This window comes from Heptranchias perlo, chromosome 2, assembly GCF_035084215.1.
Source record: "Heptranchias perlo isolate sHepPer1 chromosome 2, sHepPer1.hap1, whole genome shotgun sequence".
NCBI classification, from domain to species: Eukaryota; Metazoa; Chordata; class Chondrichthyes; order Hexanchiformes; family Hexanchidae; genus Heptranchias; species Heptranchias perlo.
In genome coordinates this window covers 31,113,321-31,140,170 of record NC_090326.1, presented here as the reverse complement: position 1 = coordinate 31,140,170, position 26,850 = coordinate 31,113,321, and the positions used below count along the sequence as shown (strand labels likewise).

General features: G+C 45.5%; 1 protein-coding gene across 1 annotated transcript; it reads left to right on the top strand.

The window, feature by feature from the left end:
* The first annotated feature begins 731 nt into the window (after positions 1 to 731).
* Positions 732 to 24,911, top strand: stmnd1 (stathmin domain containing 1). The gene is made up of 5 exons (XM_067997356.1): positions 732 to 874; positions 16,415 to 16,577; positions 21,097 to 21,254; positions 22,936 to 23,076; positions 24,420 to 24,911. The coding sequence occupies exons 1-5, from the start codon at positions 797 to 799 to the stop codon at positions 24,750 to 24,752; spliced, it is 873 nt and encodes a 290-aa protein (XP_067853457.1). The 5' UTR covers positions 732 to 796; the 3' UTR covers positions 24,753 to 24,911.
* Positions 24,912 to 26,850: the final 1,939 nt, after the last annotated feature.

The window sequence follows — 26,850 nt, the reverse complement described above, 5'->3', positions numbered from 1 at the left end:
TTAGTTCTCGATAAGCTCTTTGAAATGTCCCGAGGATGCGATAACAACAACTTGCATTTATATAGCGCTTTTAACATAGTATAACATTCCAAGGTACTTCACAGGAGCATTATGGAACAAAATTTGATACTGAGCCAAAGAAGCAGACATTAGGACAAGCGACCAAACGCTTGGTCAAAGAGGTAGGTTTTAAGCAGCGCTTTAAAGGAAAGAGGTCGAGAGACCAAAAGGTTTGGGGAGGGAATTCCAGATCTTAGGGTTAAGGTGGCTGAAGGCGCGTCCGCCAATGGTGGGGTGACGGGAGTTGGAGGAAAACAGAGATGGGGAGGGACGAGGCCATGGAGAGATTTTTTTTAACACGAGGATGAGAATGTTAAATTTGTTGCATTGGTGGTCAGGGAGCCAAGGTAGAACAGGGAGCACAGGGGTGGTGGATGAACGGGACGAAGGCACTGTGTAAATGCAAGCTCTTTCTGTATCATTATTGGATGTAGGACTCTGCTATTTCTTCATTACAAGGGTATGTCTTATTAGAACATGCCTCATCATTAAGTATTGGGGTACTGGATAGAAATGACATTTAAATTCCTAGCCGGGGGGGGGGGGCGGGAAACATGTAGCAGTTTCAGGAACTGTGTGCGCGCGCAGCTCCTGGTGGTGCGGTGACGTGCGGTATTGTAGTAACGCGCCATGGTAACGGCGGAGTCCATGGCAACGACAATGGATGGGCGGAGTGAGAGCTCTGGGAATGTAACGAGTGCGGAGAGGGAGGTCGAGAAGCAACGTGCCAGTCGGAATGGGATGCGGCACTTCCAGAGCGGTTTCCACACAACCGGAGGCCGGGACCGAGGACAGTCTGGACAGGAAACGCAAGGTAACCGGCCGCGGGGAGAGAGAGAGAGAGAGAGAGAGCAGGCTGGGTCCCACTGTGCGCGGAGTTCTCTTGGAGCTGAGAGAGACACACACACTGGGCATCTCCTAGACTCTCTGTGGGTCTGTCTCTCACCAACTTGGTTGTCTGGTAACAAATATATCTGTAAACATTGTAATGTTGAAGCACTTACTGGAAGCAAGACAAGATAGTTATCTCTCTCTCTCACTCCCCCCACCCCCTCTCTCTACAATCACGCCCTTTCTGTAAACAATTTTACAACACCAAGTTATAGTCCAGCAATTTTATTTTAAATTCACAAGCTTTCGGAGGCTTCCTCCTTCGTCAGGTGAACGATGTGAAAACCTGACGAAGGAGGTAGCCTCCGAAAGCTTGTGAATTTAAAATAAAATTGCTGGACTATAACTTGGTGTTGTAAAATTGTTTACAATTGTCAACCCCAGTCCATCACCGGCATCTCCACATCATGACGCCCTTTCTGGTTATGGCTCTAACTATGTCAATAAGATGAAGTCCAGGGATATATATTGTGCTTTTTTGAAAACTATTCAAAGTCACTATAACGAGTTTCACTAACTGTCCTTGTCGTTTCTTCATAGGAAATTAGACATATATATATATATATATTGAGAGAGAGCAGTTAATTATCTATCTATCTATCAGTTAAATATCTATAGCAGTTAAAAATCTATCTCTATATAATATAAAAACAGAAAATGCTGAAAATACCCAGCAAGTGAGGCAGCATCTCTGGAAAAAGAAACAGAGTTAAAGTTTCAGGTAGATGATCATTTGTCACAACCGGAAGAAGTTAAAAGGTTTAACAGTTTTTTAAGTAAGTACAGAGCCAGGGGAGGGGGGAGGGAGGAAGGGGGAGGGGGGCAAGAACAAAAGGGAAGGTCTGTGATAGGGTGGAGGGCAGGAGTGATTAAATGACAAAAGGGATGATGGTGGTAATTGGACAGGTTAAGAAACAAAAGATGGGTCTAGAGGAGCTGTAACTGGCAACAGCAGAACCATTACCAGCATCATAGAGGGAGTGCAGTGAAGGTTCACCAGACTGATCCCTGGGATGGCAGGACTGTCGTATGAGGAGAGATTGGGTCGACTAGGCCTGTATTCACTCGAGTTTAGAAGAATGAGAGGGGATCTCATTGAAACGTATGAGATTCTGACAGGGCTAGACATATTGGATGCAGGGAGGACATTTCCGCTGGCTGCGGGGGAGGTGTCCAGAACAAGGGGTCACAGTCTCAGGATACGGGGTAGGGCATTTAGGACTGAGATGAGGAGAAATTTCTTCACTCAGAGGGTGGTGAACCTGTGGAATTCTCTACCACAGAAGGCTGTGGAGGCCAAGTCACTGAATATACGTTCACCTGACGAAGGAGGAAGCCTCCGAAAGCTTGTGGAATTTAAAATAAATTTGTTGGACTATAACTTGGTGTTGTAAAATTGTTTACGAATATATTTAAGAAGGAGATAGCTAGATAGATTTCTAGACACAGAAGGCATCAAGGGGTATGGGAAGAGAGCAGGAATATGGTATTGAGATAGAGGATCAGCTATTATCATATTGAATGGTGGAGCAGGCTCGAAGGGCCGAATGGCCTATTCCTGCTCCTATTTTCTATGTTTCTATGTTTCTAGAGCTTCCGTTGAGCTTCATTGGAACAGTGTAAGAGGCCAAGGTCTGAGTGGGAATGGGACGGGAAATTAAAATGGCAAGTGACTGGCAGGTCAGGGTCATGGTTGCAGACTGAGCGGAAGTGCTCAGCAAAGCGATCATCCAGTCTGCATTTGGTCTCCCCAATGTAGAGGAGACCGCATCATGAACAGCGAATACTGTAAACTAAATTGAAAGAAGTACAAGTAAATCGCTGTTTCACCTGGAAGGAGTGTTTGGGGCCCTGGACAGTGGGAAGGGAGGAGGTGAAAGGGCAGGTGTTGCATCTCCTGCGCTCACATGGGAAGGTGCCGTGGGAAGGAGAGCGGGTGTTGGGGATGATGGAGGAGTGGACCAGGGTGTTGCGGAGGGAACGGTCCCTTCAGAATGCTGAAAGGGGAGGGGAGGGGAGGGGAAGATGTGTTTGCTGGTGGCATCGTGCTGGAGGTGGCGGAAATGGTGGAGGATGATCCGTTGAATATGGAGGCTGGTGGGGTGGAAGGTGAGGACAAGGGGTCCCTACCATGGTCCTGGGAGTGAGGGGAAAGGGTGAGGGCAGAAGTGCAGGAAATGGGATAGACACAGTCGAGGGCTCTGTGAACTATAGTGGAGGGGACTCCTCAGTTGAGGAAAAAGGAAGACATATCGGAAGCACTGGTATGGAAGGTGGCATCATTAGAACAGATGCAACGGAGACGGAGAAACTGGGAGGAGGGAATAGAGTCCTTACAGGAAGTGGGGTGGGAGGAAGTGTGATCAAGGTAGTTGTGGGAATCGGTGGGCTTATAGTAGATATTGGTTGACAGCCTATCCCCAGAAATGGAGATATGGAAGTCGAGGAAGGGAAGGGAAGAGCTGGAGATGGACAATGTTTTTTTTTGTTAAATCATGGGATGTGGGCGTCACTGGCAAGGCCAGCATTTATTGCCCATCCCTAATTGCCCTTGAGAAGGTGGTGGTGAGCTGTCTTCTTGAACCGCTGCAGTCCGTGTGGTGAAGGTTCTCCCACAGTGCTGATGGGTAGGGAGTTCCAGAATTTTGACCCAGTGACGATGAAGGAACGGTGATATATTTCCAAGTCAGGATGGTGTGTGACTTGGAGGAGAACGTGCAGGTGGTGTTGTTTGCATGTGCCTGCTGCTCTTGTCCTTCTAGGTGGTAGAGGTCGCGGGTTTGGGAGGTGCTGTCGAAGAAGCCTTGGCGAGTGGCTGCAGTGCATCTTGTAGATGGTACACACTGCAGCCACTTATCAGCCCAAGCCTGGATGTTGCCCAGGTCTTGCTGCATGTGGGCACAGACTGCTTCATTATCTGAGGGGTCGTGAATGGAACTGAACACTGTGCAATCATCAGCGAACATCCCAATTTCTGACCTTGTGATGGAGGGAAGGTCATTGATGAAGCAGCTGAAGATGACCGGTAATTGGCCGGATTGGATTTGTCCTGCTTTTTGTGGTCAGGACATACCTGGGCAATTTTCCACTTTGTCGGGTAGATGCCAGTGTTGTAGTTGTACTGGTACAGCTTGGCTAGAGGTGCGGCTAGTTCTGGAGCACATGCCTTCAGCATTAGAGCCGGGATGTTGTCAGGGCCGTTGCTGTATCCAGTGCATTCAGCCATTTCTTGATATCACGTGAAGGTGAGGGAAGGGTGGAAATTGGAAGCAAAATTGATTAAATTTTCCAGTTCGGGGCAAGAGCAGGAAACGACATCGATACAGTCATTAATGTACCAGAAAAAGAGGTGGGGGAGGGGACCTGAGTAGGACTGGAACAAAGAATGTTCCACATATCCCATAAAAAGGCAGGCGTAGCTCGGACCCATACGGGTTCCCATAGCAAGACTTTTTATTTGGAGGAAGTGAGTGGAGTCAAAGGAGAAGTTGAACAAGTTCTGCCAGGTGGAGGAGGGTGGTGGTGGATGGGAACTGGTCGGGCCTCCATTCAAGGAATAAGCGGAGGGCCCGCGGGCCGTCCTGGTGGGGGATGGTGGTGTAGAGGGACTGGACATCCATGGTGAAGAGGGGACGGATATGGCCAGGGAACTGGAAACTGTTAAAGTTGCGGATTCTTTAACTTCTTCCAGTTCTGACGAAAGGTCAGGGACCTGAAACGTTAACTCTGTTACGCATGTATGTGCGTGTATGCACGCACACACGCGCGTGTGTATATACACGTGCGTGTGTGTGTATATATATGTATATATATGCGTATATATGTGATTATACATGTGCGTGTGCTTATATACGGTTGCGCATATATGCACATGCGCGCTACACACTTGCATATGTGTGCATGTATGTATAGATATTTAATTTCCTATGAAGATTGTACAACTTCAAGGGGCCTATATATAGCAGTTAAATATATGTATATATAAAACCCTGATTTTGATGAGGAGAAGACCCAGAGAGCTTTCATCGTGACACATGTGCAAGAGACCATTGATATATTTCAGTGCTATTTATGTCAGCGTGCTATATGTTTGAAAACAAGTAAACAAATAAAAGTTTTGGCCGAAAAGCGTAAAACTTTCCACAGCATGTTTACATTTTGCTGAACACATTGAGGCCGATTTTCATCTTGTTACTGCCCGATTTACACCTTAAAAACAGGGCGGTGATGGGACCCAAATTGCGAAAGAAAATGAACCGCTGACCTACAGATGGAGGTTTCCCGTTCTGATTTTCAGGGGAACCTCGAATTAAGTGACCAGGAGCATCCGCCGGACACTGGGGTCTCATTAATTTATGCAATTTGGGGTCAAAGGATGAAGGCAATTTATCTGTGCCCGCGATCAGTTCCTCATTTCATTCACAAACCAGGGGTGGTACAAGCTGAGAGTTGGCCATTTCCAGCAGTATTTAAAGCGATCCTCTGCCGTTCTCAGCTAAAACACTAAAGGTTTGGGAGACATTTTTGCTTTTATTAGATATTGGGTTTTTATTTGCTACTTAGACTATTTCAAAGTGCTTGTAGTAGCCGTACAATCTTTTGAACTCTTAAAAGGGATACTGGCAACGCATTTTTCTTCATGGGGGTCCTTCTGGCAATTCCACTGTAGCTAGAGATTGATGATGAGGAGGAGGAGGAGGAGGAAGGAGGATTTGTTAAGGGAAGGTCGTGTCTGACTAACTTGATTGAATTTTTTGAGGAGGTAACTAGAAAGGTTGATGAGGGTAGTGCGTTTGATGTAGTCTACATGGATTTTAGCAAGGCTTTTGACAAGGTCCCACATGGCAGACTGGTCAAAAAAGTAAAAGCTCATAGGATCCAAGGGAAAGTGGCAAGTTGGATCCAAAATTGGCTCAGTGGCAGGAAGCAAAGGGTAATGGTCGACGGGTGTTTTTGTGACTGGAAGGCTGTTTCCAGTGAGGTTCCACAGGGCTCAGTATTAGGTCCCTTGCTTTTTGTGGTATATATTAATGATTTGGACTTAAATGTAGGGAGCATGATTAAGAAGTTTGCAGATTATACAAAAATTGGCCGTGTGGTTGATAGTGAGGAGGAAAGCTGTAGACTGCAGGAAGATATCAATGGACTGGTCAGGTGGGCAGAAAAGTGGCAAATGGAATTCAATCCAGGGTAGTGTGAGGTAACGCATTTGGGGAGGGCAAACAAGGCAAGGGAATACACAATAAATGGGAGGATACTGGAAGGTTTAGAGGAAGTGAGGGACCTTGAAGTACATGTCCACAGATCCCTGAAGATAGCAGGACAGGTAGATAAGGTGATTAAGAAGGGATACGGGATACTTTCCTTTATTAGCCGAGGCATAGAATTTAAGAGCAGGGAGGTTAAGCTAGAACTGTATAAAACACAGTTTAGGCCACAGCTTGAGTACTGTATACAGTTCTGGTCACCACATTACAGGAAGGATATAATTGCACTAGAGAGGGTACAGAGGAGATTTACGAGATTTAGGAGATTTGTTGCCAGGACTGGAGAATTTTAGCTATATGGAAAGATTGGATAGGCTGGGTTTGTTCTCTTTGGAACAGAGGAGGTTGAGGAGTGATTTAATTGAGGTTCACAAAATTATGAGGGGCCTAGATATAGTGGATAGAAAGGACCTATTTCCCTTAGCAGAGAGGTCAATAACCAGGGGGCATAGATTTAAAGTGATTGGTAGAAGGATTAGAGGGGAGCTGAGGAAAATGTTTTCACCCAGAGGATGGTGGGGGTCTGGAACTCACTGCCTGAAAGGGTGGTAGAGGCAGAAACCCTCAACTCGTTTAAAAAGTACCTGGATGTGCACCTGAAGTACCATGACCTGCAAGGCTACGGACCAAGTGTTGGAAGGTGGGATTAGGCTGGGTGGCTCATTTTCGGCCGGCGCGGACACGATGGGCCGAATGGCCTCCTTCTGTGCCGTAAATTTTCTATGATTCTATGAAACAGAACAGCTGCAGGGATCCCAAAGGAGGAGGACTGCTCGCAGGAATCCTTACCCTCCCATCAGAGTGTACAGGCCCAGGACAACATACCTGCAGTTCTCTGTGCATAAGGAGGCTGTGCTTCTCTAGGGAGGCTGTCACAGGGTTGTGTCGCCTCCTGCAACAAGACCTGCAGCCCACTGCCTCAGCTGGCACAGCATCACTTGTTGCAGGTAAAGTCACTGCTGCCTTCAACTTCTTTGCCTCCGGCTCCTTCCAGGCTGCCACAGGGGAAATCAGCAACATCAGTCAGTCTGCAGTTCATGCTTGCATTAAGCAGGTGACTGATGCCATGTTTGCTAGAGGAAACAATTTCATCACTTTCCCCACAGACAACTGGAAGCAACAGGATAGGGCTCTGGGGATTGGACATATTGTAGGCCGGGGCCTCTGACTGCACCCACATCGCCCTGCAGGCTCCTTCAGATGAGCCCACTGCCTTCATGAATTGCAAGGGCTTCCAATCCATTCACGTGCAACTGGTGTGTGATCACCAGCAGATATGCAGGTCTCTGCCTGCTTTCCTGGCAGCTGCCATGGCACTTTTATATTGCACCAATCTGCCATCTCCCCCCACTCCTTGCCCCTGCACAGCAAGTGAGAATCTGGCTGCTTGAGGACAAGAGCTATCCCCTGGGCACTTGGCTTATGACTCCTCTCAGAAACTCATGCTGAACGGCCATACTGCACTACAAGCAGATCCATGACACACCTAGAGCCCTCATCAAGCAGACCATTGGAATCCTCAAGCAATGGTTCCACTGCCTGGATAGGTCTGGTGGCTTCCTAAAATACAGCCCATGAAGATTGTCCTGTACGATAGTGGTTTGCTGTCTTCTGCATAACTTTGCTTGACAACAACAGCAACAACTTGCATTTATATAGCGCCTTTAGCGTGGTGAAATGTCCCAAGGCATTTCACAGGAGTGATTATCAAACAAGATATGACACTGAGCCACATAAGGAGATATTAGGGCAGGTGATCAAAAGCTTGGTTAAAGAGGTAGGTTTTAAGGAGCATCTTAAAGGAGGAGAGAGAGGTAGAGAGCAGTAGAGGTTTAGGGAGGGAATTCCAGTTTTTACGTCCTAGGCAGGTGAAGGCATGGTTGCCAATGGTGGAGCGATTAAAATCAGGGGTGCGCAAGAGGCAAAAATTGGAGGAGCGCAGAGATCGCTGAGGGTTGTAGGGTTAGAGGACATCAGAGAAAGGGAGGGGCGAGACCATGGAAGGATTTGAAAACAAGAATGAGAATTTTAAAATCGAGGCGTTCCCAGACTGGGAGCAAATGTAGGTCAGCGAGCACAGGGGTGATGGGAGAACTGGACTTGGTGCAAGTTAGGATACGGGCAGCTGAGCTCAAGTTTATGGAGGGTGGAAGATGAGAGGCCTGCCAGGGGAGCATTGGAATAGGTGAGTCTAGAGGTAACAAAGGCATGGATGAGGGTTTCAACAGCAGATGAGCTGAGGCAGGGGCGGAGATGGGCAACGTTATGGAGGCAGAGGTAAGCGGTCTTGGTCAGAGCTCATCTCAGGATCAAGTAGGACACCAAGGTTGAGATTGGTCTGGTTCAGCCTCATATTGGCCAGGGAGAGGGATGGAGTCGGTGGCTAGGGAATAGAGTTTGTGGCGGGAAACTTTGCTTGACAATGGGGACAACACATGGAGCCACCATTGGATAAGTACCTTCAGCATAATGAGGGAGACAACACTGTGACATAGAGGATGATGAGGAAGTGGGAGGCTTGAATACCTGCCTGCAGCGAGGGCTCTTCAGCAGCACTTCATTGAAGAGCACTTCATCTGAGAAATCCCTACTCCCCTAAATTAACAGCCATGTTCAACACCCAGTCCTTCCACCTTCAAATAAACTGCACGCACTCAAAAAAACATTAATATACATGTCAACTAACATTGCATGTTCACTAGCTATTACCCATGGGGAAAGGGCGGGAGAATGGGACTAGCTGGATTGCTCTTGCATAGAGCCGGTGCGGACTCGATGGGCTGAATGGCCTCCTTCCATGCTGTAACCTTTCTATGATTCTACAGAAACAATACATGTTAACTATCACCCCAGTGTGAGCCCATAGTGCCTGTCTTAAATGCTCTTTTACCTACTCTAGAGCTGCTATGAGGTGCTTCCCCCAGTGGCTTCAGCATAAGAGGTGGAAGGTGGCTGTCACTTAGATACTCGTGGTCAGTGACCTCTAGGAGGGTGCCAGACTGCAGACTGCAGCAACTTGGTAGCTGTTGGTACAGTCTGGCCCAGCTGGCTTTCTGGCACCAGGATGGGCATTGGTTGACAGGATGGCGAGAGTCCAGACATGCTGTCATTCTGAGAGAGGGCAGCACGTTCCATTCCCATTGCACCACTGCCCCTGCAGCTGCAGAGAGATGAGAAGGAGGAATCTTACCTTGGCAGTCCTGGTGAGGTTGTTAAATTTCTTCCTGCACTGCAGCCAGGTCCTTGGAATTATGCTCACCAACATTTACACTGCTGCTAGCTGGTTTGATGGGACACCCATTGCTCATTTGGAAGGCTCTGCAGCTGCAGGGCCCAAGACATCTGAAGAACCTAGAAAATGGGCAGAGGACAAGGATTAGCACATAATGGCAAGGGTAAGCAATAACAGATGAATGGCAGCACAATGCAGCAATAGGTTGTCATGCTGATTGTGTGAACAAGAGACTTAAGTGGAGAGAGGAAAGGAAGGGAAAATGCTGAAACGCCCTGCAGTGCAGGGCATCCAGCCTCACCATCTCCAATGTTGCGTGTCTTCTCTCTTCGAATAATGTCGATGGTTGCCTCCTTCATTGGTGTCAGAATTGTGTCTTCACACGGAGGACATCGTCCATCGTGTTGTGTGGCACTATCACCGGGCTAAATGGGAAAGAATCAGAACAGATCCAGCAGCTCAAAACTGGGCACCCACGAGGTTCTGTGGGCCTTCAGCAGCAGCAGAATTGTATTCCAGCACAATCTGTAACCTCATGGCCCAGAATATCCCTCACTCTACTATTACCAACAAGCCAGGGGATCAACCCTGGTTCAATGAGGAGTGTAGAAGAGCATGCCAGGAGCAGCACCAGGCGTACCTAAAAATGAGGTGCCAACCTGGTCAAGCTACAACTCAGGACTACATGCATGCTAAACAGCAGAAGCAGCCATAGACGGAGCTAAGCGATCCCACAACCAACAGATCAGATCAAAGCTCTGCAGTCCTGCCACATCCAGTCGTGAATGGTGGTAGACAATTAAACAACTAACGGGAGGAGGAGGAGGCTCTGTAAACATCCCCATCCTCAATGATGGCGGAGCCCAGCACATGAGTGCAAACGACAAGGCTGAAGCGTTTACAACCATCTTCAGCCAGAAGTGCCGAGTGGATGATCCATCTCGGTCTTCTTCCGATATCCCCACCATCACAGAAGCCAGTCTTCAGCCAATTCGATTCACTCCATCTGATATCAAGAAATGGCTGAGTGCACTGGATACAACAAAGACTATGGGCCCCGACAACATCCCGGCTCTAGTGCTGAAGACTTGTGCTCCAGAACTAGCTGCGCCTCTAGCCAAGCTGTTCCAGTACAGCTACAACACTGGCATCTACCCGACAATGTGGAAAATTGCCCAGGTATGTCCTGTCCACAAAAAGCAGGACAAATCCAATCCGGCCAATTACCGCCCCATCAGTCTACTCTCAATCATCAGCAAAGTGATGGAAGGTGTCATCGACAGTCATATCAAGCGGCACTTACTCACCAATAACCTGCTCACCGATGCTCAGTTTGGGTTCCGCCAGGACCACTCGGCTCCAGACCTCATTACAGCCTTGATCCAAACATGGACAAAAGAGCTGAATTCCAGAGGTGAGGTGAGAGTGACTGCCCTTGACATCAAGGCAGCATTTGACCGAGTGTGGCATCAAGGAGCCCTAGTAAAATTGAAGTCAATGGGAATCAGGGGGAAAACTCTCCAGTGGCTGGAGTCGTACCTAGCACAAAGGAAGATGGTAGTGGTTGTTGGGGCCAGTCATCTCAGCCTCAGGACACCGCTGCAGGAGTTCCTCAGTGTCCTAGGCCCAACCATCTTCAGCTGCTTCACCAATGACATTCCCTCCATTATAAGGTCAGAAGTCGGGATGTTCGCTGATGATTGCACAATGTAGAGTTCCATTCGCACCCCTCAGATAATGAAGCAGTCCGTACCCGCATGCAGCAAGATCTGGCCAACATCCAGCTTGGGCTGATAAGTGGCAAGTAACATTCGTGCCACACAAGTGCCAGGCAATGACCATCTCCAACAAGAGAGAGTCTAACCACCTCCCCTTGACATTCAACAGCATTACCATCGCCGAATCCCCCACCATCCTGGGGTTACCATTGACCAGAAACTTAACTGGACCAGCCGCATAAATGCTGTGGCTACAAGAGCAGGTCAGAGGCTGGGTGTTCTGCGGCGAGTGACTCACCTCCTGACTCCCCAAAGCCTTTCTACCGTCTACAAGGCATAAGTCAGGAGTGTGATGGAATATTCTCCACTTGCCTGGATGAGTGCAGCTCCAACAACACTCAAGAAGCACGACACCATCCACGATAAAGCAGCCCGCTTGATTGGCACCCCATCCATCACCTTAAACATTCACTCCCTTCACCACCGGCGCACCATGGCTGCAGTGTGTACCATCCACAAGATGCACTGCAGCAACTCGCCAAGGCTTCTTCGACAGCACCTCCCAAACCCACGACCTGTACCACCTAGAAGGACAAGGGCAGCAGGCACATGGGAACACCACCACCTGCACGTTCCCCTCCAAATCACACATCATCCCGACTTGGAAATATATCGCCGTTCCTTCATCGTCACTGGGTCAAAATCCTGGAACTCCCTTCCTAACAGCACTGTGGGAGAACCTTCACCACACGGACTGCAGCGGTTCAAGAAGGCAGCTCACCTCCACCTTCTCAAGGGCAATTAGAGATGGGCAATAAATGCTGGCCTTGCCAGCGACGCCCACATCCCATGAATGAAAAATAAAATTTGCAGTTTAATGGAACCATCTGTTCTCCTGCAAGGAAAGTGGCAGTGGGTTCGTGTGTGCCCTGTAATAGGGTTTTAAAGATGTATCAGGCATTGCAGCCTAATGTACTGCTGGGAGGGAGAGGCAACGTGTGGCCAAGAGGGGGAAATAGTCGTGAAGGGCAGTAGCAGGTGTTCAGTGCAAGCAGAAGTAGGTGTAGTAATGTGTCCCATTGTGATTGGAGGAGAGGCATGGAAAGCAGGGAAGGGAAGGATTAATACTATTGGGCTAAAGTAGAGTGGTGCAGGGCTGTCCAGACAGTAAGAGAGATGAGACGGTAGAGTCTTACCTTGGCAGTCCTGGTGAGATTGAGAAATTTCTTCCTTCACTAAAGCCAGGTCCTTGGAACTATGCTTACCAGCATTGACCTACTCAGCCATCACTTTCCACTGCTGCCAGCTAGTTTGACGGGACACCCATTCACCCATTGGTCATCGTTAAGAAAGAGGGCCTCCATCCTGTTTCGTGAACGCCTCTACGGCTGCGTCAGAGAATCGGTTGGGGTGAGGGGGGGGTGCGTGGGGGGATCCTGGACGATGTCATGCTACCTGCTGCTTCAATGACTCACTCTCCACTGACCACTTTTGAAAAGTGCACCTCCACTTTAAGGGCTGCAAGTCTGCCTTGATGGGTGTCAGCCATGGCTCAGTTGAGGGAGGCATGGCTTACTGTCAGAGGTGCCATCTTTCAGATGAGATGTTAAACCAGGACCCCGCCTGCCCTCTCAGGCACAATTTCGAAGAAGAGCAGGGGAGTTCTCCCTGGTGTCCTGGCCAATATTTATCCCTCAATCAACATCACCAAAACGGTTTACCTGGTTATTATGACATTGCTGTTTGTGGGATCTTGCTGTGCACAAATTGGTTGCCGCGTTTCCTACATCACAAGTGACTATACTTCAAAAGTACTTCATTGACTGTAAAGTGCTTTGCGATGTCCTGAGGCTGCGAAAAGCACAATACAAATGCAAGTTTTTCTTTCTTTCTTTATGTGTCAGCCGCCCCTCAGGACTGCCAATCAGCGAACTGCCTATAAGGAACGCCATTCGCGCTGGCAAGCCTGCCTCTTGTATTCAAATGAGGAACGACCATGAACATTGCTCGGGCATCCCACCGACATCATCATGGTGGGGGGGGGGGGGAATGTGTGGGGGGCAGAACAGATACCCTTACTGCCCGCCCAATGCAAGGAAATCCACCCCATTGTGTGGTGTTGGAAGAAATATTTCCTCATGTAGGAAAGACTGCAATATTGTTGCCTCATTAAAAGCTTGAGGTAGCTGCATTTCTCCATGAATAATATAATAAACTGCTATCAAAGGAGTACTGCCTCCCTGGCTAATGTAAATCACGTCAAAATGCATTATTGTACTAGTGGTATTTAAAGTATTTATGATCAAAATGGCACATGTGTCTTCTCCCCTCACAAACAAGGTTTGCCAAATCCCTTTTTCACAAAGATGTTGCTGTTTTGAATCTGTAACAGATCCATCCGGTGTTTATCTTGTTTTTAAAAGCATAACAAGGTATTTGATAGTTAGGTGTTAATAATAATCATTGCTGTGATTCAGACCTATCTTTCGGTTGTTTATGTTTATTGTTCAATGTACGTTTTTCACTGCTATAAATGCAAATTTTGTTTTTCCCCCTTTTTTATTACTGCAACAAACTATTAATACAAAAAGATCAGCAGCAAAACATACCTATTTATAATTAAATCAATAGTGTCCTGCATTGAAATAATTCTAAAATGGAGTAATACTGTCAAAGTTAATGTCCGTCAGTAATCCTGGTTGGAAGCACATTTAATTACACAGTGTGAGTGAGGCATTGTTATTTAATGTGCTCATACATGAGAGCCAAGTAATCAAGGCAACACTATTATTCAATCTAAAAAGCTGTATGCTCGACTGTAATTTATCTTAACCATGGTCTCGCAGGCTTTTTCCCCCAACAACATATTGCAGCAGCCATTTTATCCTCCTGTCACTCTGTGTATGCTTCTGTTTTGAGATGTTTACATTGAAAGATTTCACCTACAATGTGCGCACACCTACACATACACTCATATATACACATACAAATACACACACATATACACATAGACACACATATACATATACACATTCATTGTGACACATATATACACACATGCAGATATATGTATACATACACACATGCAGACTCATATACACATATGCAGATAAGCAGACACACATACCCATACACATACACACCCACATACCTATGCACACACATATAGATACACATATACATACACATATTCATACAGTCACATACACACACGCACACGCATATACACATATTCATACACATACAGACACACATACCTTTATCTCTGACCCACTTTAAGACCTTATAGCAATGTACTAATTTTGATGATTTCCCTTTAGGGTGTTAGTTGGTTTGGTTTCATTTATAGCATTGACCTGAAATTCTGAAAACCTGAAATAGGTTTCATGAGGAACAAAACTGTAGCAAGCTCTAAATTTATGACATTATTTGAGCAATCTGACTTATTCAGTGGCTCTAATTTGCAAAACCAATTGATACTGGCAGTTCAATTGGACTATCACGAGGGAGATTCAACTTTAACTGCATTCCATTTACCTAGTAAACCAGTCTGAGATTGACTCCTCCAACAACAAAACCAACTTTCTTTACTTTATTTGCTGGCTTTATATTTGTTTTGAAATCCATGGGGTAAAGAAGTCTATGATCTTTGAGCGTGGCCTGGTGGATGGAGATGGTCATTAGGAGTTGCTGCCTGTCTGTTCCGATAGTCTCAGATGGAAGTTAAAAATCTCATGGCATGATTCAGAGTAGAAGAACAGGGAGCTCTCCCAGTGTCCTGGCCAAAATTCCTCCCTCAACCAAAAATGCTTTAACTGGCCATTCATCTCATTTGCTGTTTGTGAGATCTGGCTGTGTGTAAATTAGCTGCTGCATTTGCCCACAATTGTGCTTGCACTTCAAAAAACAATGAATTGAATGTGAAGCACTTTGGGACGTCCTGGGGATGTGATAGGCCCTATATAAATGCAAGTTCTTTCTTTCTATCCAATGTTCCTCAGGAAATTGGGATATATGAAGGGGGAGGGGGTATTTTTTCTTGGGCTGTGGGACACACTGGTAAGGCCACATTTATTACCCATCCCTAGTCACCCTGAGAAGGTGGTGGCGGGCCTTCTCCTTGAACTATTGCAGTGCTTGTGGTGATGATGCTCCCATGAAGGTATTCGGTAGGGAATTCCAGGGTATTGACCTAGCAGCGATGAAGAAATGGTGACATGTGTCCCAAGTCAGGATGGTGTGTGACTTGGGGGTGATGGTGTTCCCACAACATTGCTGTTCCTATCCTTCTCAGTGGCACAGTCAAAGGAGAGGGAGCTGCTGCCTTAGTAACCGTGATGAGTTGCTGCATCCTCTAGATCATACATACTGCTGCCACAGTGTAGTGGAGGGAGTGGCTACTGAGTCTAGTGGCAGGGTTAAAATAAGTGTGGCATGGGTCACCTTGGTCTCCTGGAGCCTCCTTTATTGCTTTTAGGTTACATTGTTTAATGGACAGGGGTTGGCGGGGTGGGGGGGGGTCTTAACCAACCTCAGCTGAAGAGAACGGAGCAACTGCACAGTTAAAATTGTCTCCGAACACTTACCGCCCGGACCTGCCCCCCCCCCCCCCACCCCACCCCCAACCAAGACTTAGACAGGAGCCTCATTAATACATGCCAATCGGGGTCCTATGATGGCATTTTAACCGCTGACTGAGCAGGATCGTCAAGGAAAACCTGGGCCTCTGCTGCCCTGGGGCCCCCACCTGCAAGACTCTGCCAAATTCTCCCACCTCTCCCGCGACTTACCTGAGCGCCAACAGGCAGTCTCTGGGCGGCCTCCAGGCTGCCCAATCTTTACCTGCTGCCTTCCGCCTGTTTCAGGTAGGCAGCTGGCGGCAGGGTGCAAATCAGGCACGGGAGTTAAAATAGCCCAACGCTCAAATTGATGATGTCGGGGGAGGTGGGGGGTTTGATGCTCCCCCCCACCCCTCGCTTGCTCAAAACTCACTCGCAGTTAAATTCCCCCTCCCTGCCCCCTGATGAGTATGGATGTGTCTAACGGTCTTTTTTCACCTTTGTTTTCTTCGGTTCATATGGAAAGATTTTGCAATACATGCAACTGATTTCAAAACAAAAGAGGTGTAAATAAGTAAATATAGGAGTTGACAGAGCAAAGTAGAGTTAATAGAATCAGAGCTCGACATACAACATTTCAATAACAAATGGTTTAATTGAAACAAAATCTATTATTTTTCCTTTTAGATTAAGAACAATAGAAAAAGCAGCAAATCAAATGTCGTTGACGATTCACCTAGATCCAAAGTGCCAGAGGAGGATTTAATAACATTGCCAGGGGCAGTGCAACAGTCCTTGCCACCTTTAAGGAAATCAAATGGGATGTTACTACAAAATGGATTTAATGATGGTATGGAGCGAGCTCATTAACATAGTGAACAGAAAGTATTGTACATCCAGCAGTGCGGTCAGCCTGTTCATACGTAATTGAGATAGACCAAACGTCAATGACAAGTATAAGTGTGCATATGTTAATTGTGCCCATCAATTAAATAATGCTTCCACTATACTAGGATATTCATGCTAAATTTATGCTGGTTCTGGCATGAATTTAGTGCAAAGATCTTAGCATAAAGCAGTCATCTGTTTTGCATTCCGCAGCATCACCTAAGTAGGTAGTTGCACTCTAGAGAGGCACTGTTCAACTCCATCATGGCAACGGGGCTGGTGCAGCAGCCTGAAATCACTGTAAATCATGACCTCACAACATCGTGACATGCATCGTGCATTATGATCCCATGCCTCTGGCCAGTAGAGTTAAAGAAAGAACTTGGATTTCCATAGCGTCTTTCGCAACCTCAGGACTTTACAGCTAACAAAGTACTTTTGAAGTGTAGTATAGGAAATGTGGCAGACAATTTGCACACAGCAAGGTTCTACAAACAGCAATGAGATAAATGATTAGATAATCTGTTTTAGTGATGTTGGTTGAGGGATAAATATTGGCCAAGATACTTCCAATAGTGCCATGGGATCTTTTACATCCACCCGAGAGGGCAGATGGGTCCTCAGTTTAAAATCCCATCCAAAAACGGCACCTCCAACAATGCAGCACTCCCTCAGCACTGCACTGAAATGTCAGACTGAATTACATGCTCAAATCTCTGGAGTAGGGCTTGAACCCACAACTTTCTCACTCAGAGGCGACACTACTACCAACTAAGCCAAGGTGTTGACACCTTGTTCAGTTGCACTAATAGGTAGATGTAAACAGGTTAGGTTACACGAAGGGGGCCATGCTCCTTGGCTGCTCCGATTTCTTCTGAAGTTATGGAATGGAATTGTGCATGCAGTGGTATGTACATGTGACATACTGGTCCTGCTGCTTCTCTAAGGAAATCAACTGGTCCTGATGCTGAGTGAGCTTGTGAGCATCCATTCTGTGGCCCCGGCTCTGAGATTGGGCACATTGTCCGGTCCGGCTGCTGCAATTGTATCTGGGAGGAAGCTGGGCAATTCAGGAAGGCAGATCCAAGGCTCAATAGCATGGGATGGGCCAGGTTGCAAAGGGCAAAGCAGGCAGGAGACGAAGGAGCAGGGCAATGGGAGCCTGGAGAACAAGGATCTGATGAATTGGAGCTGAGGGTGGGAGTGGAATCACAGCAAGAGAAGCCAGGTTGGGCACTACTGAAAAATTAACAAAGCAGCATTGATAGGAGGGTGGGAGAGAGTAAACTGTCATTAGTAAATAAACTGAACCCCGCTCCAATATTGGTATGAGTCGTGTCAATCAACGGGATGAATCACATCAATTACTTGTTTACCAGCAGCCAGTGAGACTGCTAGAAAGCACGTGAACAGAATGGTCACATGATTACTATTGGACACTGAGATTTCTAGAAAGTGACACCAATAATTGGAAAAGTCTGTTATTGGCCAATCAGATTGCTGAAAATGGGGACACACACATTTTTGTTGTTGTTGTGGATCCAGATGTCTCATTTGGGCTGGAACCATAACGTAACAAGAGCAAGAGAAGAATAGTAACAACGTTGAGTTTTTGAGGTTTGTCTGAACACATTCAAATGTTTGCATGCCCAGATCAATGTTGAAGTGGGCTGGGAAGCATGATACATCAGTTCATTTTACCTGGTGAGATGGTGAGTAAATGAAGATTTGGGACAAAATTAATAAATCACTGCCAAGACAATTGGCAGCGAAAGTTAAGGGATCATTATGTGCGTCAGCAGAAGGAACAGGAGTAGGCCATTCAGCCCCTCGAGCCTGTACTGCCATTCAATCAGATCATGGCTAACCTATACCTCAACTCCATTTACCCGTCTTTGCTCCATTGATACCCCTACCTAACAAAAAGCTATCGATCTCAGTCTTGAAAATTTCAATTGTCCCAACATCCACAGCCTTTTGGGGGAGAGAATTCCAGATTTCCACTACACTTTGTGTGAAAAACTGCTTCCTGCTTTCACTCCTGCTCTAATTTTAGCTCTAGCTCTGATTTTTAAGGTGTTTCCCCCCCCTTGTTCTGGATTCCCCCACCAGAGGAAATAGTTTCTCTGCATCTACCCTATTGAATCCTTTTGCCATTTAAACCACCTCGATTAGATCACCCCTCAACCCTCTATACTCAAGGGAATACAAGCCAAGTTTATGCAACCTGTACTCATCATTTAATCCTTTTAGCCCCGGTATCATTCTGGTGAATCTGCGCTGCATCTCCTACAAGGCCAATATATCCTTCCTGAGGTACGGTGCTCAGAACTGAACACAGTACTCCAGATGAGGTCTGCCAAGACTCTATACAACTGAAGCATAACTTCCTCCCCTTGGTATTCCAGCCCTCAAGCAGGTATTCATTTTACTCATGTATTGCTCATTCTTAAGCATACAAGGTAATTGATGCTTTTTTTCCCTTTGATTTTATGTCTTCCATTTTCAAAAGAAGCTGCACATTGTAGTCTCACAATTGTATTCGATGTTTATGATATGCAGCTTAGAATGGTACACAAGGGGTTCCGCATTAAAACTGTTTCACAAATAAGTTGTTGCACCGTTGTTAAGAATACATTGACAATGCACAGTCAGTTGTGTGTCTGTGGATTGTGATGGTCAAATACTCCATGAGACACAATGGGGTAGATTTTCAACTTACCCCCCAGGTGTGAAGCTGCCATTGCCAATCAGCCGCCCGGTACAGAAGCCACCCGATTTTCATTTTCATTTTCATTGAGGTCAATAGAAATGAAGATCGGGCAGTTTCTGCAACAGGTGATCCACGGCGTCAGGGGACAAGCTGAAAATCTACTCCAGTGGCTCTTTTGCTGCTACAGCTGGGGAAAGCATTGTTGTATGGTGGAACTTTGTTTGACATCTTTTGGGGTATTTATGCAAAGCTTTCCCTCAGGAGATTAATTAAGTGAGCCTGAGTCCATGACAGGACAGATCGTCTGTGGAAGGAGCAGATTTGTTGGGCTAAATGGCCTTTTCTTGGCTGGGTATAGTGACACCACTATTCTCGGCCAGAATGGAGATGATTGGATAATTCCCCGTCAATCACGCCTGGAGACAACGCTGCTGTAAGTGACTGGGATTGATTTTACGCATGAGTTCTATTCGCTGCAGTTCGTAGAGACTCTTTTTAAATGGATTCTAAATAAATATTGTTTTCTTTGCCGTTTGCATTGTTTGCTGTAAAATACACCTGTTTGGCCGTAAGTCCTGTCCCACCTCCAACTCATTGGCTGACACAGCGGTGACAATAGACACCCCGCCTTTTTCGTGGCCCCTTAATTTGTATTTTCTTATGTATTCTATTTATCCCATGAGTGACTTATACTTAGAAATAAGATTTTATTCTCATCAAGGTGAAAGCTGCGAGTGCTGAGCAATGAAAATGTTTTGTGCCCAATATCCACATAAGCACTTCCTGGATGTAGAATAAACCTCCCTATTTACTCCCCTCCCCCTTTAACAACATCCCTTAACCTCAGAAAAACACTACCTACTACACTGGATGCTACTAACATTTTGATACCATTTGATGTCAGTGGCCTCTCTGAATGGGCTTGCCTAATTAGTGCCAAATGTTGGCCAGCTTTGTACTGTGGGTTTGGGCTGAGTGCCGACTGTCCAAGAACTTTTATAGCTGAAGAAAGAGGAAAGTTAACTCCTTCAGTCCAGTCTGGATTTGACTGCAGCTCCCAGGCACGAAAGGGTAACATTCTACTGCACTTTCACACCTAGAATCTCGCTGTAACATTTCAAATACGGCCTGTATTTGGGCTCAATTCAGTATCAATTCATCAGAAACGTGCGCTGATTCCGAAGTGATCGGAATTGAGCAAGTTTGGTTTAATTTGATAAGCATCAGAATTTAGCTAATTTGGCCTACATTGGACAGGCCAGTGGGTGAATTCCACCAAAACAATTCCAAGCACTTTCCCCTGCCTCCCCCATCCCCCTCCCCCGCCCCCCCCCCCCCCCCCCCCCCCCGCCACCATCTCCAGAAGCAAAGGGATGCTACTAATAAATACCTGGTGACCTGCCCAAGCTGAAAGTGAATATCTGTGAGTAACTTGTTACATAACAATTGCAACATTGGAGTCAACTAAACATTCAATATCCTGCAATGTCCGATGGTCACAGACAGCTTCCAATGACCCCATGTACACCACATGGTCATATTCCATGGACCCCCATGGAAATGTGGCCAGTCAGTCACAGAGACCCCACCCCGGCGATCTTGCACAACCTGTGCATTTAGTGAGTTTGGATAACTGTAATTCAGCCTCACTTCCCATTCCAAAAACATGCCGGCACGTTCAAAGAGACAGAGGCTGTTCCTCGCAGCTCTTGAATAAGTTGACCTCTAATTGCTCCTAATTCTATTATTATTTTATTTCTCCGTCCAGATCTAGCACTTACTGCAAGCAGCTTGCTGAAAAAGAATGGACCGATACAAGAAATCAGAGAGAGACCAAGGTCTGCTGACATTCTGCAAGAGCTTTTAGTTCAGGGGATCTTAAACCAAGCCCACAATGAAGAATGGCAAGAGGTTCACAGTCCTCTGGTACGTGCTAACTTCCATCTTCCGTACATTTGGGAACATGGAGATCAAACTTGGTTTTCACATCAGCGCTAAACCAAAAATTAACACGATGTTATGTTAAAATATAAGCAGCAACAGAGAAACACTTGGAAATTAGTCATCTTGCACATGTGCAGTTGATCAAAACTTGTGATCATGACTTAATGATTTTTTTGGCTGCAAACCTTTCCCAATTCCCCTGGAGGCACTACCAGCACCTAATTTGTATTAAGCTCTGCCTCTGAAGGCAGGGTTGCCTTTGGCAGCAGCACTGTGACATAAATGCAGAATTAGAGTCAAATCTCTTGTACAGAGAAGAGCCTTGAAGCTGATCCCCAGTGTTGGGATCTGAGTTATGAGGAAAGAGTGGAGAAAATTGGGCCTTTCAGCCCAGAAAGGCTCTGTAGTTGGCTGTGTCTGTTTTGTCATTCTTTTTGAGTATATGCACATCAGTCTGTTTCCAATCTACTGGTACTTCCCCCATGCCCGTTGACTCCTTCATAACGATTGTCACTGCCTCACAAATCTCCTCCCTAGTCTCTCTGAGCACTCAGAAGGATAGAATACTAGAGCCTGGTCTTCAGTTGATTCCAAGCCTTTATTCACAGAGCTCCACATTACCCACTCCACACCCTAGATAAGCTCTCATGAATGGATACAAGAGTCCCCAATTGATACTCACCACCTGAATACAATTAACACTAATTGATATAAATCATATGGATACAATTAACAAACATGCAGATACAGCAAGCAATTAGGAAGGCAAATGGTATGTTAGCCTTTATTGCAAGGGGGTTGGAGTATAAGAGTAAGGAGGTCTTGCTGCAACTATATAGGGTTCTGGTGAGACCACATCTGGAGTACTGGGTACAGTTTTAGTCTTCCTTACCTAAGGAAGGATATGCTTGTCTTAGAGGGGGTGCATCGAAGGTTCACTAGATTGATTCCTGGGATGAGAGGGTTGTCCTATGAGGAGAGATTGAGTAGAATGGGCCTATACTCTCTGGAGTTTAGAAGAATGAGAGGTGATCTCATTGAAACATACAAAATTCTTAGAGGGCTTGACAGGGTAGGTGCTGATAAGCTGTTTTCCCTGGCTGAGAGTCTAGAACTAGAGGTCATAGTCTCAAGATAAGGGGTTGGCCATTTAGGACCGAGATGAGGTAACATTTTTTCACTCAGAGGGTTGTGAATCTTTGGAATTCTTTACCCCAGAAGGCTGTAGATGCTCAGTCTTTGAGTATATTCAAGACTGAGATCGATAGATTTTTGGACTCTAAGGGAATCAAAAAATATGGGGATCGGGTGGGAAAGTGGAGTTGAGGTCGAAGATCAGCCATGATCTTATTGGATAGCAGAGAAGGTCAGGGGGCTACTCCTGCTCCTATTTCTTATGTTCTTATGAACAACTCGCAGTCCATTTGTTCTAGTTGTTCCCTTATTTCTTTGAATTTAGCTTTTTTTTTCAAAGTTATGTGAAAATCGCAGCATAATATACATTATTGGTCTAAAAAATTAGGAACTGTTCCATGATTTTCATATTGCATTTTGGAACTATTGTGTTTAAACGAGTGTTTTAAGCATGTTTGATTTCTTTTGAATGCTTTAACAGTCCTTCAAAATTCATTTTCAATTACATTTTTGTTTATTACCATGTTAGTTTGAGGTGAAATCAACTGAGGGAATCTTAAAGAAGCTTCCATCAAGACTCGATAAGCTAAGGAATGAAACAACTAAACAAAAGAGTGTGACAATAGAAGAGATTGAAAATAAAATGATAGCAGCAGAGGAAAGGAGGAAGGTATTGTATAGCATCAACCTACACATGAATCTGATTATTTTTGCACACCAAATTGTATTTTTTTTAAAAAAATAACCATTTACAGTATTATAATTTTTCACACATGCAGATTGGGCACAGCCCGTCCCACTGCTAAATTGGGGTGCTTTGCACCCGTTTTAGGCTTGAATTACGGGCACAACACACACCAATTTCTACCTGCAGAAATTTTTGTTACCTTGTGAAACATTTGTTCACCTTTCTCACCCTGTGCCAGCACTGAGAACTCAGATGTACAGTACAGTACAGATTAGATGTGGGACAAACCGCCTCGTGCTCTTTCCCAATAGTGTGCCTTAACGGCCTTCAGAGGAACACCTTTTTCCACTACATCAATGTGGCACTTTCATTTTCCGCAGAACCCACCTCCGTGGGCTGCCTAAGCGAAGCTGCCAAATTGGTGACAAATTTTGGCTTGTTTTATGTTGTGGCCTCATGCCCGCCAGGAACTGGGTTGAGACTGTCCCAGCCCATTTCATTGGCACCCGTCCAGCTGGCAGAGGAAGGAATATTTCATTTAATGAGTCTAGGCTGGTTTGAAACCCGGGTTCGAGAGATGAAAGAACAGCATGCAAGCCCAGCACCTACTCAGATCTCAACAAGCATCCTTCATCTGACCTGCTCCCTCTTTGAACAGTAATTACATAATTCGCAAAATGGGCAGCGATGTCCAAGAGTCACACATAATAACCCTGAATTTCCCGTGGGATTTTCCCGATCTCCTGCCACTTCCCCATGGGAAATTCCAGGTGAATGTTTCTTATTTTTAGTGACCACTGAGGCAGCATTTTCCACTCTGGTTTTCAAAAGCAGTAACAAAGTTATACTTTCTAAAACTTAGACATTATAGGAGTAATTTTACAGAATCATGCACCCAGCGCTGAGACTCCCCTGCTGAGAGCGCATATGTGGGAATTCCGTTGCGCACTCCGCATGATTTTTCCAGAAAATTCATGGGGAACTCAAGCATGAGGCAGGCCAAAGACTGTCTGGGAGTGTAATTTTGTAAAATTATCCCTTATGTGATTTGGTCATTACTGGATGTCAGATGTGAACTGGGAAATAGAGAAGAACTATTGAAAATATGTAGGTCAGAGGGAGTTAAAGGTTTCCAATTTTTAAAAAAAGAACTTGCGTTTACATAGCACCTTAAATGTGCTCAGGATGCTCCAAAGCACTTCACAACCATTGAGTTATTTTTATTCTGTCTTTGGTGCTGTCGGTTGAAGGAGTCCGAGTATAATTGGCAATTACAATGAAAGAAACTGGCACGTAGAATAAAAATCACTGTTTTATTTAATTAGATGAAAGAAGTCAAATTAAAGGAAAGACTGAATAAATTTAATTCTTCGATGTTGATAATCCAAGACCAACCTACTAGGAAGCCTCCAGTAACTGACCATGCAAAATTGGAGGAAATTGTTGAGAAAATAACCATCAAACAGAAAGAAATCCAGCAAGAACAACAGGAGGTGGCAAAGGAGAAAGACGAAAGTAATGACCTGGTTGGCAAGACTGGACAAAACCAACAGGAGAGCAAGGTTAATGCTGAGGACTGTTGTGAGGTTGTAGAATTAGATGATGGCCATTATTTGACAACAAAAGCAGCTGAAGAAATAATTGTGAACAAAATTTGAATCAATTCTGCAAATCATACATCAATTGCCAAATGACCTGCTTGTAATTTCTTGTGGAAAATTTTCCTCTTGACACTCGTGTAGCGTTGTCTTGAACCAAGAATTGCCAAAGTCTACCAAGCCATTGTGAAGAGAATTATTCTGTATCAATAAAGATTGTCCATGATGATTTTGCTTCTTTCAGAAACTCCTGCTTTTCTTTATTTTATTTATGTTTGGCTTGTACAAAGATAATAAGGGCTGACAAGGCCCAGAAACATCAGAGGAGAGGTGCAAATGTTCCAACACATTGCCGCTAAGAGTGGTGGGGCATAAGCACATAGCCACGATTTGCCACCTACTAAGTCCCATGATCTCGAATAGAGGATATAAAAATTCTCTGCAAGTGGAAAGTGGGTGGTTGAGGAAACTTTAGGGGGAGAGTCAACCTGCACTGTTTTCGTGTCTCTCCCAGGGCTAGTATCAGGGTGAAGGGCTGGGAGCACACCCTATTTCCCATTCCTCTAATTCATGGATGGCGTGTAGTGTGGGAAGACCCAAAACTAGAGGAAGAGAGGGAAAAAATTGCCTTTCATTAAGATTGCAAATGACTTAATTGCCTGAAATAGGAACATAAGGAACAGGGGTGGGCCATTCAGCCCCTCGAGCCTACTCCGCCATTCAATTAAATCGTGGCTGATCTGTACCTCAACTCCATTTACCCGCTGTAGCTCCATATCTCTTGATACTCTTACCTAACAAAAATAAATAGCCACTCTTAAGAGTTATTTTTTTAATGGATGGGTAGCTTCTTGATACGTGGTTATGTCTGAATCCTGGTAGCACTGAGCTTGCCATGTGTGGATCGTAAGATCCCACAGAGTAGAATTCCCTTTGTAGTACTGTTAAATAAATTTAACAGCATAATATGTCAATGAAATACTTTAGCAACACCACAAACACTAAAGTCATTTTAGCCTCCAGCTCGCTTCTGCCTGCCAATTAGCAACGGTGCAAGATTTCTACAAGTCACAATTAGGAGGGGCAGGACTGGCAGGTCTGGATTCTTGTGGATTTCAATGGGCTTCTATCAGAATTGTCATCTTATTTTTTCTTCTTTGGAATTATGTGGTTCTTTTGGTGGCGTCGATGATAATGTAGAACTGGCACCACATCTGTTTGTGCAGCATAAAATGAACCGTGAAAGGATCCCAGCCCCTGATAGAATAATCCGAGCTTTATTTCAAAGCTTTGACATTCTCTGCACTGACATCATGAACAATAGGTACGGCCTAAAGATTTACAGCTTACTGCAGCCTTTCATACCCACAGAAAGCTAGCTACCGCCCCTGCTGCTCTCTCTTCTTGCTGCATCCTGAACTTGTGTTATCGCCTTCAGTTTCGATACTGTGCATTTGTGTCTCCAGTTATTCTGCCTTCATTCTTTGCTCACTGTAAAATAAGTTTAATCTGTTTTAGAATCTTCCTTCTTTCAGATTCCCTCTTACAAAGTTCTACTACGACTACCAGTTCAAAGGAACGTGTTCGTGTATTGATCCTGATAGCCCTGCAGCTCATTGCGGCTCCTTTGCATCACCTGACTTCAATCAAAATACAGAATGCAACTCCCCCCCACCCCCGAAGTGTTTCCAGGCCCCATTCCCCTACCACCAAGTGCAAGCAGACTGCAGATCCCCTCCTGCGTTCCCAGGCTCCAAACCCCTTCTGAGCACACCCGGGCCCCAGCCCCAAATGTTCACAGGTCCTGACCCCCCTCTGTTAAGATGTGGAGATGCCGGTGATGGACTGGGGTTGACAATTGTAAACAATTTTACAACACCAAGTTATAGTCCAGCAATTTTATTTTAAATTCACAAGCTTTCGGAGGCTTCCTCCTTCCTCAGGTGAACGATGTCGAAATGAAATCCTCGAAATGAAATCGCATTTATAATTCACAGAACAATGCTTGGTGATTACAGACAGTTTTTTCAACTGCCCGTTGCCAAGGCAATCAGTGTGCAGACAGACAGGTGTTACCTGCCAAGTCTCAGAATATACAAATCACCAAAAAAAACAACAAACAAAAAAAAACAGAGATAGAGAGGTAGAAACATAGAAA

Coding starts and splice junctions, on each gene's coding strand:
- stmnd1 (XM_067997356.1), top strand. CDS start 797: ATGGGATGCGGCACTTCCAGAGCGGTTTCCACACAACCGGAGGCCGGG. Junction 875..16,414: donor GTCTGGACAGGAAACGCAAG/GTAACCGGCCGC, acceptor TTTTCCTTTTAG/ATTAAGAACAATAGAAAAAG. Junction 16,578..21,096: donor ACAAAATGGATTTAATGATG/GTATGGAGCGAG, acceptor TTCTCCGTCCAG/ATCTAGCACTTACTGCAAGC.